Source organism: Danio rerio, chromosome 25 (assembly GCF_052040795.2).
Source record: "Danio rerio strain M-AB ecotype USA chromosome 25, GRCz13ab, whole genome shotgun sequence".
Classification (NCBI taxonomy): Eukaryota; Metazoa; Chordata; class Actinopteri; order Cypriniformes; family Danionidae; genus Danio; species Danio rerio.
Genome location: NC_141045.1, coordinates 17,205,364 through 17,219,339, shown reverse-complemented (window position 1 = coordinate 17,219,339; position 13,976 = coordinate 17,205,364). Strand labels below are relative to the sequence as shown.

The 13,976-nt window shown below is 34.7% G+C and overlaps 1 protein-coding gene across 2 annotated transcripts in view; it reads right to left on the bottom strand.

Moving 5' to 3' along the window:
- Nucleotides 1-13,976, bottom strand: part of ppfibp2b (PPFIA binding protein 2b) — a 104,042-nt gene that overhangs the window by 60,295 nt on the left and 29,771 nt on the right. For both annotated transcript variants that reach the window (NM_001326598.2, NM_001002362.3), the window contains exon 3: nucleotides 8,587-8,801. In NM_001326598.2, coding sequence (NP_001313527.1) covers nucleotides 8,587-8,801 — 215 coding nt within the window. The remainder of the gene's footprint in view (nucleotides 1-8,586; nucleotides 8,802-13,976) is intronic.

Below are 13,976 nucleotides of genomic sequence, written 5' to 3'. Positions count from 1 at the left end.
TCCTGCATCTTACCCCAGACATGCTCAATAATGTTCATGTCTGCTGACTGGGCTAGCCAATCATGGAGTACCTTGACCTTCTTTGATTTCAGAAACTTTTTTTTCAGAAAAGTAATCATATTCCATTATGCAATTCAAAAACATAAACAACTGGAAATTATCCATGGAAAAATAATTACATACAAACATACAGAAGGAAATGAATTGTTTCATCTTCTGTGGAAGCACAGTTTGTAGTCGATTCACCTCGCTTTATCTTGTCATGTGAGAGGGCTTTAAGTCATGCCATGTACATAGCTGGTGTTAACAGATACATAGGAGTCTATTGTTTTGGTTCAATAGTATCATCATGTGATTTATGGATGACACTGGCTTTGTCTCAATTCTCCAACTTATAATACATCCTGAAAGTATGTCTTTTTCTTCTGAAGAACACATACACGCCTTTTAGTGTGTAAAATAAGAGTGCAAGCTTTGGGACATACTAATTCCTCATCAACAGACTGTCTGTTACTTAGTTACATGCCCTGTCAATCATCTTATAATATTTAAAGTTCTTTCATATTTAATTTGCTACTATTTTGTAGATCAGCAAAAGGTTATTTTGCCATTCGTGGTTCATTAATGCAGAGAAATCACCTCTGGTTTCTGCATAATTAAGTATCAAGAAGCCAATGACGCATATTCATAAACATTCCTAATGTTGTAGCAGATTAAATATAACACAAAAAAACATTCTATAAATATTATCATTTAGGTTAAATATTTATAATGATTTATTCAAGCATCTTGGCCAAAGCTTTCCACTTAACCGTTATCAGCCATGTTTGTGGTTTGTTAACATTTTTTACCTGTTTGTAATTCTAATAAAATTCCAGTCCCTAACACAATGGGCTCTATTTTAACAATCTAGGCACAAAGTGTAAAGCGCATGACACAAAAGCATTAATGCCATGTCTGAATCCACTTTTGTTGTTTTAAGGATGGAAATACAAGGATTACGTCGCAGCACATGGTCTAAAGCAGGTCGCACACCAAAAGCACCTAGCCACGACTCAGGACACTGTTCAGATTTCTGCCGTGCAACAGAGTGCCATCTGAATAGTTTCATTTTAAATAACATGCGAATGTGCGCGTCCCGTATGCGATACTTTTAACTGTCATGTGCGCGCTGTGTCGCGGCGCTAAGCAGTGCATCCGGTGTGTGACGCCCTTAACAGGGTTATGCTTATTCTCTTAATGAGTTATGGGTGTGTTTTGAGAATAACGTGCATTAAACCACAGTCAGAGTCTCATCTCCCGTTCCCTTTAAGAGTCAGTTGCATCTTGCCATGGGGCAATAGCTATTTACATGGCGGACTTTGTAATGGAAAAACTGAAAGCTTCACGAGAAAACAGTTAAAGAGACCATCTGCAGCACGAGGATAAAGAATGAGCCTCCTCCATTTGGCCTCTTTACTTTCTCTTTACTTTTACTCTTTACTTTACTCCTTTACTTTTGTGGATAAGGAAACGATGCCTACATATTTATTTTAGTTTGTTAAGTGCAAAGATTTGTTTTAAAACTATTTCTAAATTCAATACAAATTTCTAGCAACAAATAGATAAACAATAATAATAAGGGTGGTCAAAAAACTGAATTATAACCAAACACACATCCTATTCTTATGCCCCATATGGTGATGCATACGTCTACAAAACCTGACAGGTGGACAAATCTAAACTTGTTTTTATTCAAACTAATATAAATATGCATATGATAAATAATATTAATAACATTTTACAAGTGCAAATTGTCATGAATAAACTGAAAATAGCCACTCTATAATATATATATATATATATATATATATATATATATATATATATATATATATATATATGGAGGCTCTATAAATGTAGAAAATAATATTTTTGTAATATTTAAATTTTTTCATATGTAAAGGTATTTGTGTATTGCTGTACATCATGTGTACTAACGCGCTCTGCGCTGGACTTTAGACCAGGTTTTAGTCGGTCAATAGTATTTCAGTTCCTCAAAAAAGCAATGTGCCAACAATGCCATTTTAATAACTTTCATTCAATTTCCTTCAGCTTAGACTCTTATTTATCAGGGGTTGCCACAGCGGAATGAACCACCATTATGATTTGGGACACATTCATTTTATTTTTGAATATTATTTGGACATTCAGTATCAAATTAGGACACAGCATTGGAATGGCATAAAGTTAGTAAACAGTTAACTATTCCAATATTTTCCCTCAAATAAGTACAAAAAGACCATACGACATCCAGTATGGGACTGATAGTGATTACCAGCCCTGAGCATAAGCCAATCCCCATTACACCCTCTTCAAGTACGGCCTCACTCTGAGTATTTCCTGTTTGCATCATGGGCTGTTTTGTGAACTGCAAAGTACAGCATGAGGACTGAGTATAAACAGTCACCCCTGGGGACTGTTGTCAAAATCATTAAAGTCCTACAACTGGAGTAAACAAATGACGCCTTGGTTACTTTGCACTCAGATAAGTTTTTCTTCATTCTTGCACTTTAAAAACTAAAACATATACTCTTTTGAGTAAGGCTGCGATTATGTCACCTATCAAGTGTTATTATATGTTCCACTCTGAGATCAAGCAGGGCCGATTGGGTCTTATTATCAACTTATCCAGAGCTTTGGGGAGTTCAGCTGCACCTGGCAGAGTCTCTGATCCTGACAGAGACACAGCAGACACACATGCGCAATTGCGCATGCATACATAAACGAGAGTAGACGCATTTTAATGCTATCAAAGAGGCAGGCTTTACCTACAACGCCTCAGACGGGTCTCAGATCAGGTTGTGAGATGAACAAGCTCTCTTATCTTGTCCCTGCAGCTGCCGCACACATTCCTCATGTACATGTAAACACAAGCCAGATACAACATGGGAGAACAAAGAGTAATGCGTACTGCTCTAATGCAAACGTCTCACTATCGGGACTTGATCGCATTTCCTGAGCTGTTTTTACTGGGTGTAATTAGGGGGCATGGGTGTTTGATCCCTGATGAGGACTGATGTGGTGGTCTTTGTGATGTATACTGTACATACTCTGAGTGTAACAGCTTTTTTGAAAGAAAAATGGTAGGGATAAATTTGATTTGACCATCAGGGATTTCTTGGATGGTAGTGGTTTAGTCAACACAGGCTCATTGTGAAAACGTAACCCCGTAATTAATTTCTGGAGAGGGTGAATTTTGTAGCCAGAGCTACGTATGGCTTCATTTGATCTTTAAAATTAACGCTACGGGGTGGTATGACGCCGTACAGCATTTGTTTCTTTTCACGCTACCAGCTAATCGCTTACCTCCATAAGGACGGCTTTTCTGCTGTTACCAGTTTGCCCAGGGGCTCGCCACATACATCAGCGGACTTAAGACGCTGAGAAGGGTTGATCGTGCCGAAAAAAAAAAAAGTAAATAACAGGGTGAAAACGAAATAAGATCTGAAAACGGTGTAAAAGTCAGGTGACAACGAGGCCATTTTTTTTCTGAATTGCTTTGAAAACACTATCGGTTGGGTTTAGGGTAGGGGTTGGGCAGGTCAATCAGTGATTTTTGAAACCACTATCGGTTGGGTTTAGGGAAGGGGTGGGCTAGTCAGTCAGTCAGTCTGACAGTGGCCTCTGATGAATTTACATGAGAAGAGATTAGATTTTCTTTGGTATTTAGGTGTGTGCTAGCGACTGCGCACACTACAGTGTACATGATTATTTGTTTAATGGTGTACTTTAAATCAGGGTTCTTGCACCATTTTAAAAGTAAAATTTAATGCTTTTAAAGACCTTTTTAAGACCTCAACAAATATAATTTAAGACCCAAAAATTATATAATTTCTTTGGAATAGGCTACTCATTTTAATGTTTTCATTAGATTAAAATAAATTGTGCCTCGTCACAATATGGATAACCCGCAGTACCTGCCTTTTGGGTGTCTGGTGTTGAAATGAAACTGTTATAGCTGACTGTGAGGGGGCGTCTGAACTAGAGCTGTAATCAGGCTATGAAAGGTAGGCCCGATAGAGCCCGAACCCGACAGGTACATTTTGATTGACAGCTTTTTAAAAGCCCGAACCCAATTATAGCCCGACATTATCCAAATGTGCACTTGTACAGCTCTTTTGTCTTTTTTTCATGAATGAGTTGTTTATATGTGTTAACATTACTTATCCATAACATAGGCTACAGGCCAAATTGGAAAAAAAAAAAAAATAAGCCCCCTGTAACATCTTAACATCTCAACACTCTAAATAGGCTTGGGTATTTAAATTGGCCAACGCACCAATAAAATAAGTCTTTCTTAGCAAATTAATTAAAATAAATGATAAATGATGACGGATATTTGGCAATAACGAAATTAAGATAAACGATCTGTGGGATTTGTTTTGCCTTTTCTCTTCACAATAGGGTGATGGTGAAGCTGAATAATAAAATAATGCCAGCATTAGCCTGTATACTCTGCATACATGATGATTTTATTAATATTTAGTTATAATTTGAAATTCTTTACTCATCAAGATTAGGTTGACATTGTTGATTCCACTGTAAATGGCTTTAGCGCAGTCCTGCGCTCACTGAGCAGCACTTAACACCGTTTCTCTGCTGCTGCTACTGGCCGGGATACACTACTGATCCAGCTAATTTAGCTTGTTTTGGGTAGGATTGTTTGTTCATCTTACACCAGTCAAGAAAATTCATTTAATTTTCCATGACAGCGGTTTCAATGCAGCGAGTGGCCTCGTCATGACCTGTCAGCTCGCAGGACACTGCTCCTTAGTGCTCTACCGTAATACGCAGTATATAAGCGACCGCCAAAATACCTTTATATACCAGCGGCTAGAATGATTGTTTGAATAAAAGAGGCAGCTGGCCTGACCGCTGACATAATTCGCTCTTTTTGACATCTGTGTCATCATTTGATTCACCTTTGCAGGGATGGATTTCAATGTTTTAACAAACAATTTGATTACTTCCTCGCGCTAATCGAAATGCATCACATGACTGTTCATTTACTGCGCAAGGCCAAGCCCGGCACGACCCCGTCTAAAATGATAGAAATAAAGTCCAAACCCAACAAAGATCCTCAGCTCTAGTCTGAACTAGTAACATTGTTAGGTCGAGCTGCAAACAATGCAAGGATTAACCTGGACCCGCTATGACTATAGCTGCTGCAATGTCCAGCTGCTGCTTTCCTCCTTTCATGTGATACTCGATGACTTTGAGGCCCATGGTCCCTAACGAAAAGGTCTTTTTGCAGAATTTACACATTGCCTCTTTGCCACATCATTAAATTTACATTCTCCCATCTTTGCATTTTGAACCTCACATCAACAACCGCGTAATGACAGCACGCAGGTGCAGACCGGCGTCAGCGTCTGTACTCTGTACCCGACCTACCGTAATAAGCTAATAAATCGCAAAGACTGTCATTTCTCTCCTGTTTCACATGCTGAATTAATCAACTATTAGATGTTTTACGGTGGACCACTGTGCTGCCCTATCGTCATTAAGCAGACCGTCTGAAAATTTAATACCTACAGCCACTTTACGGTAAAATTTAAGACAATTTAAGACCTTAATTTCCCGGATTTTAATTTAAGACATTTTAAGACTTTTTAAGGACCCGCGGGAACCCTGTAAATATCAAAGTATACTTTGGGCTTTTGAGGAGACCCTCTGGTAATAATAAATTAAATATAAAAAAAAAAATAAATTAAACAATAAATTGAATAATAAAAAAGTCTGCTGAAAGTGGAGAATATCTGCATTTCAAACGATGTAACTCAACTGTAACACCAAAATTCTCTGTTTATTTAATATGTAGAAAAGCAAGGAGATGCACAACTTTCTGTTTAATTCTCATTACTTTTGATTAGAAGCATGCAGCTCACCCCCAGATGGTTTCACATGTAAAAGAGCATGCCGCAAAAGAGCATGACGTTGTTATGCCAAACTTGAAATTTGCTTATTAAGGTGATATTTATTATATTAGTGAAATTTCTGGTGAGTCTAAATTGTCTGTAGCATTTTGATGCATGAAATGTGCAGTTTGGATGTGCACTATGAATTTTTTCCACATAACATTAATTGATTTTGAACAACTCAGTTTGGCCACAAAGTGGGGAAATTGAACCATATCACTGTTTCACAACCAGAGAAGCTAGGAAAACTAAAAAGGAAACTAAAAAAAAAAAAATATATATATATATATATATATATATATATATATATATATATATATATATATATATATACATATATATATATATATATATATATATATATATATATATATATATATATATATATATATATATATATATATATATATATATATATATATTACTGAAAATGGGAAAAACAAAGAATTAGCAAAACTGTAGAGAAAATTCGAGGGCATAAATGGTCTATTCTTTCTGTCATTAATAGTGTCAAAAAGCATCAGCAAAAGCTGAAGAAATTTCTAGTGCAAAAATTATACATTGTTTATTATCAGTAGTGTCGAGAATAACAAAAACAACACAAGTCACTTTCAAGACCTAGCAGCTTTCAAGTTATTGTCAAAACTGATAAATCCACAAGACTAAACTGAATCTGTTGAGAAATCTAAAATAGTAAATCTTCCCAATTCCCAATCGTCTGGATACCCAGTGAAAAATTACAGCATTTTGCTATTGTAAATTAGTCCAGAAAACATCAAATGCAATCGTTTAATGTCAGACTCTGCTAAATCCTGACCTCTATCTGATCTCCGAGCTCCACCAACAGGTTGCTCTTGTACTTTCTGAGAGATCTTCTCTGTTCATTGACCAAGAAATCACCACAGGCTAGTGATGAGTATCATGTGCAACTTTTTTTCCACATCTTGTGACATCTATTTGCCAACAACAAATACCAGTAAAACAAGAACAAAACTATTCGAAGAGAGCGAGTTTGCATGCATTGCCTGGTTACAGATCAACAAACTAATCTTATCTAGTAGCTGTCAGTCCAACACTTACCCTGAAGAGATGAAGCTGAGCTAAAGGTGACGAATAGATTTGAATGCAAATCAAAAGAGCGAGCGAAGGGAAAGCAGAAAATGACTGTGGAGGGAAGATTGTGAAGGGAAAAGAGAGAAAGAGGCAGGAAGCACAGCCCTGTCAATGTCTCAGAGGGGATCCCAAGTCTTTTAAAAACATCCAAGCAACATACACGCATACGCAGGCAAATGCCTGGCCAGAAACTGCCTCTGGGACACATGAGAAACGACCCTCTTAAAGCCAAGAGTCTCTACTTAAAGGGATCGTTCACTCGGCACAGAAAATGATAATAATTATTATCATTGACTCATGTTGTTCCAAACCTGTAGGCTATTTTTTGGGGTTTTTGAAGATTCTTCAAGCAACATAAAAGTAGCTCATTAAAAAGGTTTGGGTCAGTGAGTTTGCAAAAGGATCATTCTTTTGATTTGAATCTTTTCAACGATTCAGTGCTCAGTGATTCAGTTGTAGTGATTCTCAAGTGAACAGCCCATAGTTATAGTGATTTTAATTACTAAGGGATTGTTTACATGGATATGTTAAATTGAAAATGTGTATAAAAAAAAAAAAAAAAAAAAATATATATATATATATATATATATATATATATATATATATATATATATATATATATATATATGTATATATATATATATATATATATATATATATATATATATATATATATATATATATATATATATATATATATATATATATTAGGATGTCATCTTTTCGGTTCAATTGGATGTTTAACGTCAATGTTTTACATCATGTAGGCAGGTTATACAATTTATCATTGAATAAGGGCAGTCAGATAAATGAACTGAACCTTAATTTTACCTGACTGTCCCACATTGTAAAAATAATATCCATAAATTAGCCGTTTTTTTCCGTGATTTTAAATTTTGTGATTTGTGTTTTTTTTTTACATTTATTTTCCCCCATGTATTTCTGCTTTTGAATTGCATTATGGAACCTTGATCTTTCTTCCAACTACATTTAACTTTGTTTAAAAGTCAGAAAAAGTGACTTTTATTAACATGTTTAATAGTTTAAAGTGCTATATTGTCTGGGTTGGTGTTGTACATAATGGTCCAAAAACCTTGTAATAAACTGCCAGTAAATTTTCTGATATTCAGTCCCTCCAAGATATCACGATCCTTGAATTTATCACAAAATCAAGCAAACTCGGGGTCTAGACGTTTTCTATGACGTCATTACGACACGGATTCACCCAAAACAAAGGCCATGTGGACACAAACATCCCTTGCTAAGCCATGATTTTACACTATCATGATCGTAGGTGGCAGTATTTATATTTATTCTGGTTTGTAACTCAGCATTTAACCAGAAGAAGAAGACAGTGCACGTTAATTATGAGTAAACATAAAATCGCATTTACCTACAATGTTACTGAGAAAGACAGTGAAAACTTGAGGTGAGTGAAATTAGTTAAATAAAGACTTATGGGCACAGAAAATAGTGGCAAAGACAACTTGTTATTTTTTTAAAGGACTCTGACCTGGCTGAGCGCTCCTCTGTCCAGCCAGTGCAGGAGTGTGTGTGCGGTGGAGCAGGGCAGTTGTGAGCGCAGTGAGTGTCGCTCCTCGTCTCCGGCCTGCAGCTCGAGTGCCAGCCTCAGCTCTTCTGCCAGCTGGAGGATCTGCAGGGGCCCGACGCTCACCGGAGAGCCCAGATCATACAGCCCGTTACTCAACTCCGCCACTGCCTTTGAACCTGCGGAGAAAACACAATATAGATGAGCCTGGGTTTAGTGTTCGTGTGGCTGAAAATATTAAATCTGGGAAATGTTTTTTAAGTAAAACAAAAACCTTGATGATGCAAAGACAGAGATAGATCGCTTTATTTTATTTTTCAGAACAATTATTGATTAAATTATTTATGTGAATTCAATATTCACAAATAAAATACTAATACAATTTTAATTATTATTATTTTACAGTCAAAAAGAATTGATCAGTATTAAAAGAATGTGGTGTATTAGTGAAAGATTTATTGTTTAAGACTTTACAAAGAGAAAAAAAAAGTGCACTCTGGTGTATTTTGGTAAATGAACTAAAGCTAAATTAGTATAGTATAATATTAGATTAAACTCTTAATGCAAAATAAAATATTTTTTTATTTTTTAATATTTTATCAACGTTTTTCCAATCTTCTATAGTCAAGTTTTGGTGAGCCTGTATGAATTGTAGCCTCAGTTTCCTGTTTTTAGCTGACAGGAGTGGCACCCAGTGAGGTTTTCTGCTGCTGTAGCCCATCTGCCTCAAGGTTGGACATGTTGTACGTTCAGAGATGCTCATCTGCATACCTCGGTGGTAACAAGTGGTTATTTGAGTTACTGTTGCCTTTCTATCAGCTCGAATCAGTCTGGCCATTCTCCTCTGAACTCTGGTATCAACAAGGCATTAGTGCCCACATAACTGCTGCTCACTGGATATTTTCTCTTTTTCGGACCATTCTCTGTAATTGGTTTCATTTTAGAGATTGTTGTGCATGAAAATCCCAGTAGATCAGCAGTTTCTGAAATACTCAGACCAGCCTGTCTGGCACAAACAACCATGCTACGTTCAAAGTCACATAAATCACCTTTCTTCCCCATTCTGATGCTCGGTTTGCAGCAGATCGTCTTGACCATGTCTACATGCTTAAGTTTCTGCCATGAGATTAGTTTTTTATAAATTTGCATTAACGATCAGTTGGACAGGTGTACCTAATAAAATAACCAGTAAATGTGTGTGTATATATATATATTTATTATATATTATTTTATAATATACAACTATTATTTTTATTCTTACATTTTCCATTAGTAAATAAATCTATGTTTTACAGTTTTACAGAAAGTAATGATAGAATTTTCACAGTTGGATTAATAAAATAAAATAGCCATTTAGAGCAAGCTAGGTGTATTTTTAAACATATTTTACAAATTTTAAACATAAAATGAAAGATGTTTGTTTTCTCTTTTAGAATAACATTTTAGTTAACGATACAAACTCTACTACAAATCAAGCCTAAGGTGCCTAGAGAGGTGAAAGTGTGCAAGTGGATATTCGGCGTCACACACGTCATCTGTCATCACATCATATTACGCATCATCTGCAGTGCCGCAGCCACGTGTCGCTTCAACATCAGCCTGAACCACAACAACACATCCAACCGCCTCCATCTGGACACCACTGAACATTCACAGAAAACCCTCAACATCTGGACACCATCGGGAAATTAGAACACTTCACAAGTGCATGATGACATCACTTATTTCTTAACGCCAGAATCAACTAACAGAACAAAGGGAGACACAGTTTTTATATTACACAATTGCCTGACCACTCTTTTCTAATTGATCAATTTTTTTGTTTTCTTAAATGTAAATATGCAAACAACGGAGACATTGTGTCATTAATCATGAGCTCATCTGCATGCGTTTCTAGCTCAAAAATCTGAATACTAGAAGTCAGGACCAAAATCTTTGTTTTTTTCTGTGACATATTAGAGTCAAATGTTGTTGTTGTTGTTTTTTTACAAATTTATTTTTTTTTCTAATTCTGAAAGTACTGCAGTGCGTTGTGTCTAATGCTTCTCGCCTGGTGTGTGGTCCGCGTCATATGGCAGTATCACAACCTGCATTCAAAAACTAGTTTGAACTATGCTACACAGGTTGTGTCTTGCTAAATGTCAATACATACTGTATAAGCATCTGTCATCATAAGCATAGCCTTCTATCTCTCTCTCTTTCTCTCACACACGCATGCACATGCAGACACACAAGCGTGCACACACAGTCATGCACTCTGCATCGTTTCTATCAACGTGTTCAAATATGGCTGCCAAACAACGCAAATGTGTTTTAGTTTAAAAACTTTTTTTTTTTCCTAAAATATGATACAGCAGGTTTTGGGGGGGAAATTAGTTTCTCTGTTTCTATTATATAAATTAGAGATCAATGGTCCTTAAAGTCTAACAGTTACTAAATAATTAATTTGTGTACATTTGGAAAAACAAAAATCATTGTCATTCAAAAACATTTTAGTTATTTAAGTCAAATATTTTTCACAAACTGTATATATTTTTAATATTATTAATAAGTCAAAAATATTACAGCAAACCATCTGAATAAATGTACAGTTGTGGATTGCACAATGTGCATTTTATTTGCTTATATTTTAATAATAATACTAAACATTTTTTCTATTTAATTATCTTTTTAGTCCTCATATTAGTCTTTTTCCTTGCTTATTTCTATTTGTGTATTTATTAAAATTCCAATTGTGTTTTTTTTTCATCTTTTCTGTATGTATATACAGTTGAAGTCAGAATTTTTAGCCCCCCTCAATTATTAGCCGCCCTTATTTTTCCCTAATTTCTGTTTAACCGAAAGAAGATTTTTTTCAGCACATTTCTAAACATAATAGTTTTAATAACTCATTTCTAATAACTGATTTATGTTATTTTTGCCATGATGACAGTAAATAATATTTGATTAGATATTTTTCAAGAAACTTTTATACAGCTTAAAGTGACATTTAAAGGCTTAACTAGGTTAATTAGGTTAACTAGGGAGGTCAGGGTAATAAGGCAAGTTATTGTATAACAATGGTTTGTTCTGTAGACAAATCAAAAAATATAGCTTAAAGGGGCTAATAATTTTCACCTGAAATTGTGTTTAAAAATTTTAAAACTGCTTTTGTTCTAGTCGAAATAAAACAATTTTTTTCTCCAGAAAAGGCCTACTGTGAAAATTTACTTGCTTTGTTAAACATAATTTGGGAAATATAAAAAAATTAAATAAAATACAAAGGCGGGCAAATAATTATGTCTTCAACTGTATGTATTATATAATCATTGTGATATAATTTGCAATACTTTGGCAATACTTAAAAAGTCATGTCAATAAAGAAAATAAATTGTCAATAAAATGTCAATTAAAAAAATAAAAACTGCATTGAATTAAGAGAATTTAAAATGATGTATTGTAATTGAAATCTACAAGTGTATTCATTCATTCAATCATTTTCTGTTGGTTTAGTCTCTATTTCAGAGGTTGCCACAGTGAAATGAACCACCGTCTGTTCAGCATATGTTTTACGAAGAGGATGCCATTCAAACACACACTCATTTGCTATGGACCATTTAGTTATTCAATTCACCTACAGATCATGTCTTTGGACTGTGGGGGAAACCAGAGCACCCAGAGGAAACCAACATGAACATGGGAGAACATGCAAACTCCACAAAGAAATGATAACTGGTCCAGACGGTACTCAAACCAGCGACTGCCTTCCTGTGAGGCGACATTGCCATTGAGCCACCGTGCCACCCTACATGTGAATTGATAAAGTGCAATTAAAGAAACGCTTTGTTCTTTTTGATCACACCTAATTTTACCATTAACTATAACTTTTAACTCAATAAACTGCTTATTAATAGCTATTAAGATAGAAGTTAGGTATTATTAGATATGTACAATAATGTCATGTAGAATACGTACTTCATAAGTACTAATTAACAGCCAATATCTTAATGATATGCAGATAATAAGCCAATTAATACGGAAAAACTTAAACTAAAGTGTTACTTATTTTGTCACTGGACTAACAAACACTATAAACTTTGATGCTGTTTTTAGTATTTTTTTATGCTCGTGAACCACTTTGAGATGCATGTTATAAACAAAACGCCTTAAATCTAAAAACTGACAATATATAAGAAGTGATTTTTACCTGCGGTGTCTCACATTATTAAAACCTGTTCCTGTTGAGATTTCTAGTTTCCATATGACATTTCAAAGAGTCTAAGTGAAAATAATAAAATAAACGCATGCAAGAATGTGAGTCAAATGTACATGAGGTTGATATGAACGTATGATTTGCGCGGTGAGGCAGAACTGCTGGCTGAGGGCATAAAATGACCTCTTTGGTGGCCTTAATGAAGGCTTTGAGGATGGCGTGTCAAATGTAAATGTGCCGTAAGAGGAGAATTCCGGGAAATATTCATGTGTAGACTAATGAAAGGGAATATAAAGATAAAACAAACATGTGGTTTTGCAAAATGGTAAAAGATAATACAGTATATTAATAATTTAGTATGTTTTTAAATAAGCACACAGATCACAGAGGTTTTAACAACACACAAAAAAGCTCCTAATAAAAAGTTAATGTGGTAAAATAAGCTGAATTTTGCAGTCTTTTTGAATAGTTTGAAATAATTTTGAAATAAAATAAAACTGAAATATTACATGATTAACTAGCCGATATTAAATGAAAAAAAGCTTCATTATTACTAAAAGTTAAACTAAAAATACAAAAATAAAGCAAAAAATATTTATACATAATAGTAAAATAATAGTGTATGGACCACTTTCACAAAACTTTTCTTTCTTTTTGAAAATCCACTTAAGAATAAAGTTGTTGGCGCAATAGCCTAGTGGTTAGTGCGCTGACATATGATGCAGTAGCACTTCAGGGCGTCCTGAGTTTAAATCCCAGCTCAAGGACATTTCCTGTCCATACCCCCTTCCCTCTCTACCACTTCGCTTCCTGTCTGAAATACTGTCCTATCCACTTAATAAAAGCCAAAAATAAATCTTTAAAAAAAGAAGCGCTCCATAAATATGGTCAGAAATAAGTCAGAAATATTGACAGAATTTTCATTATTGGATAAATACAATTTAAATAAAAGCACAAATTTCTACTAATTTCACAATTTTTACTAATTGTTTTGAGAAATGTAAATAGTGCAAATGTAAATAGTGTAGTGAGAAATGCACCAAAGCCACTGAGAAAAACTGTAATCACGTAGGTGGAAAAAAAAAAAAACGGACAAAAATATTTTAAAACAAAATTAAAGAAATTAAACTTAAATATAATAATAATAATAATAAATAAATAA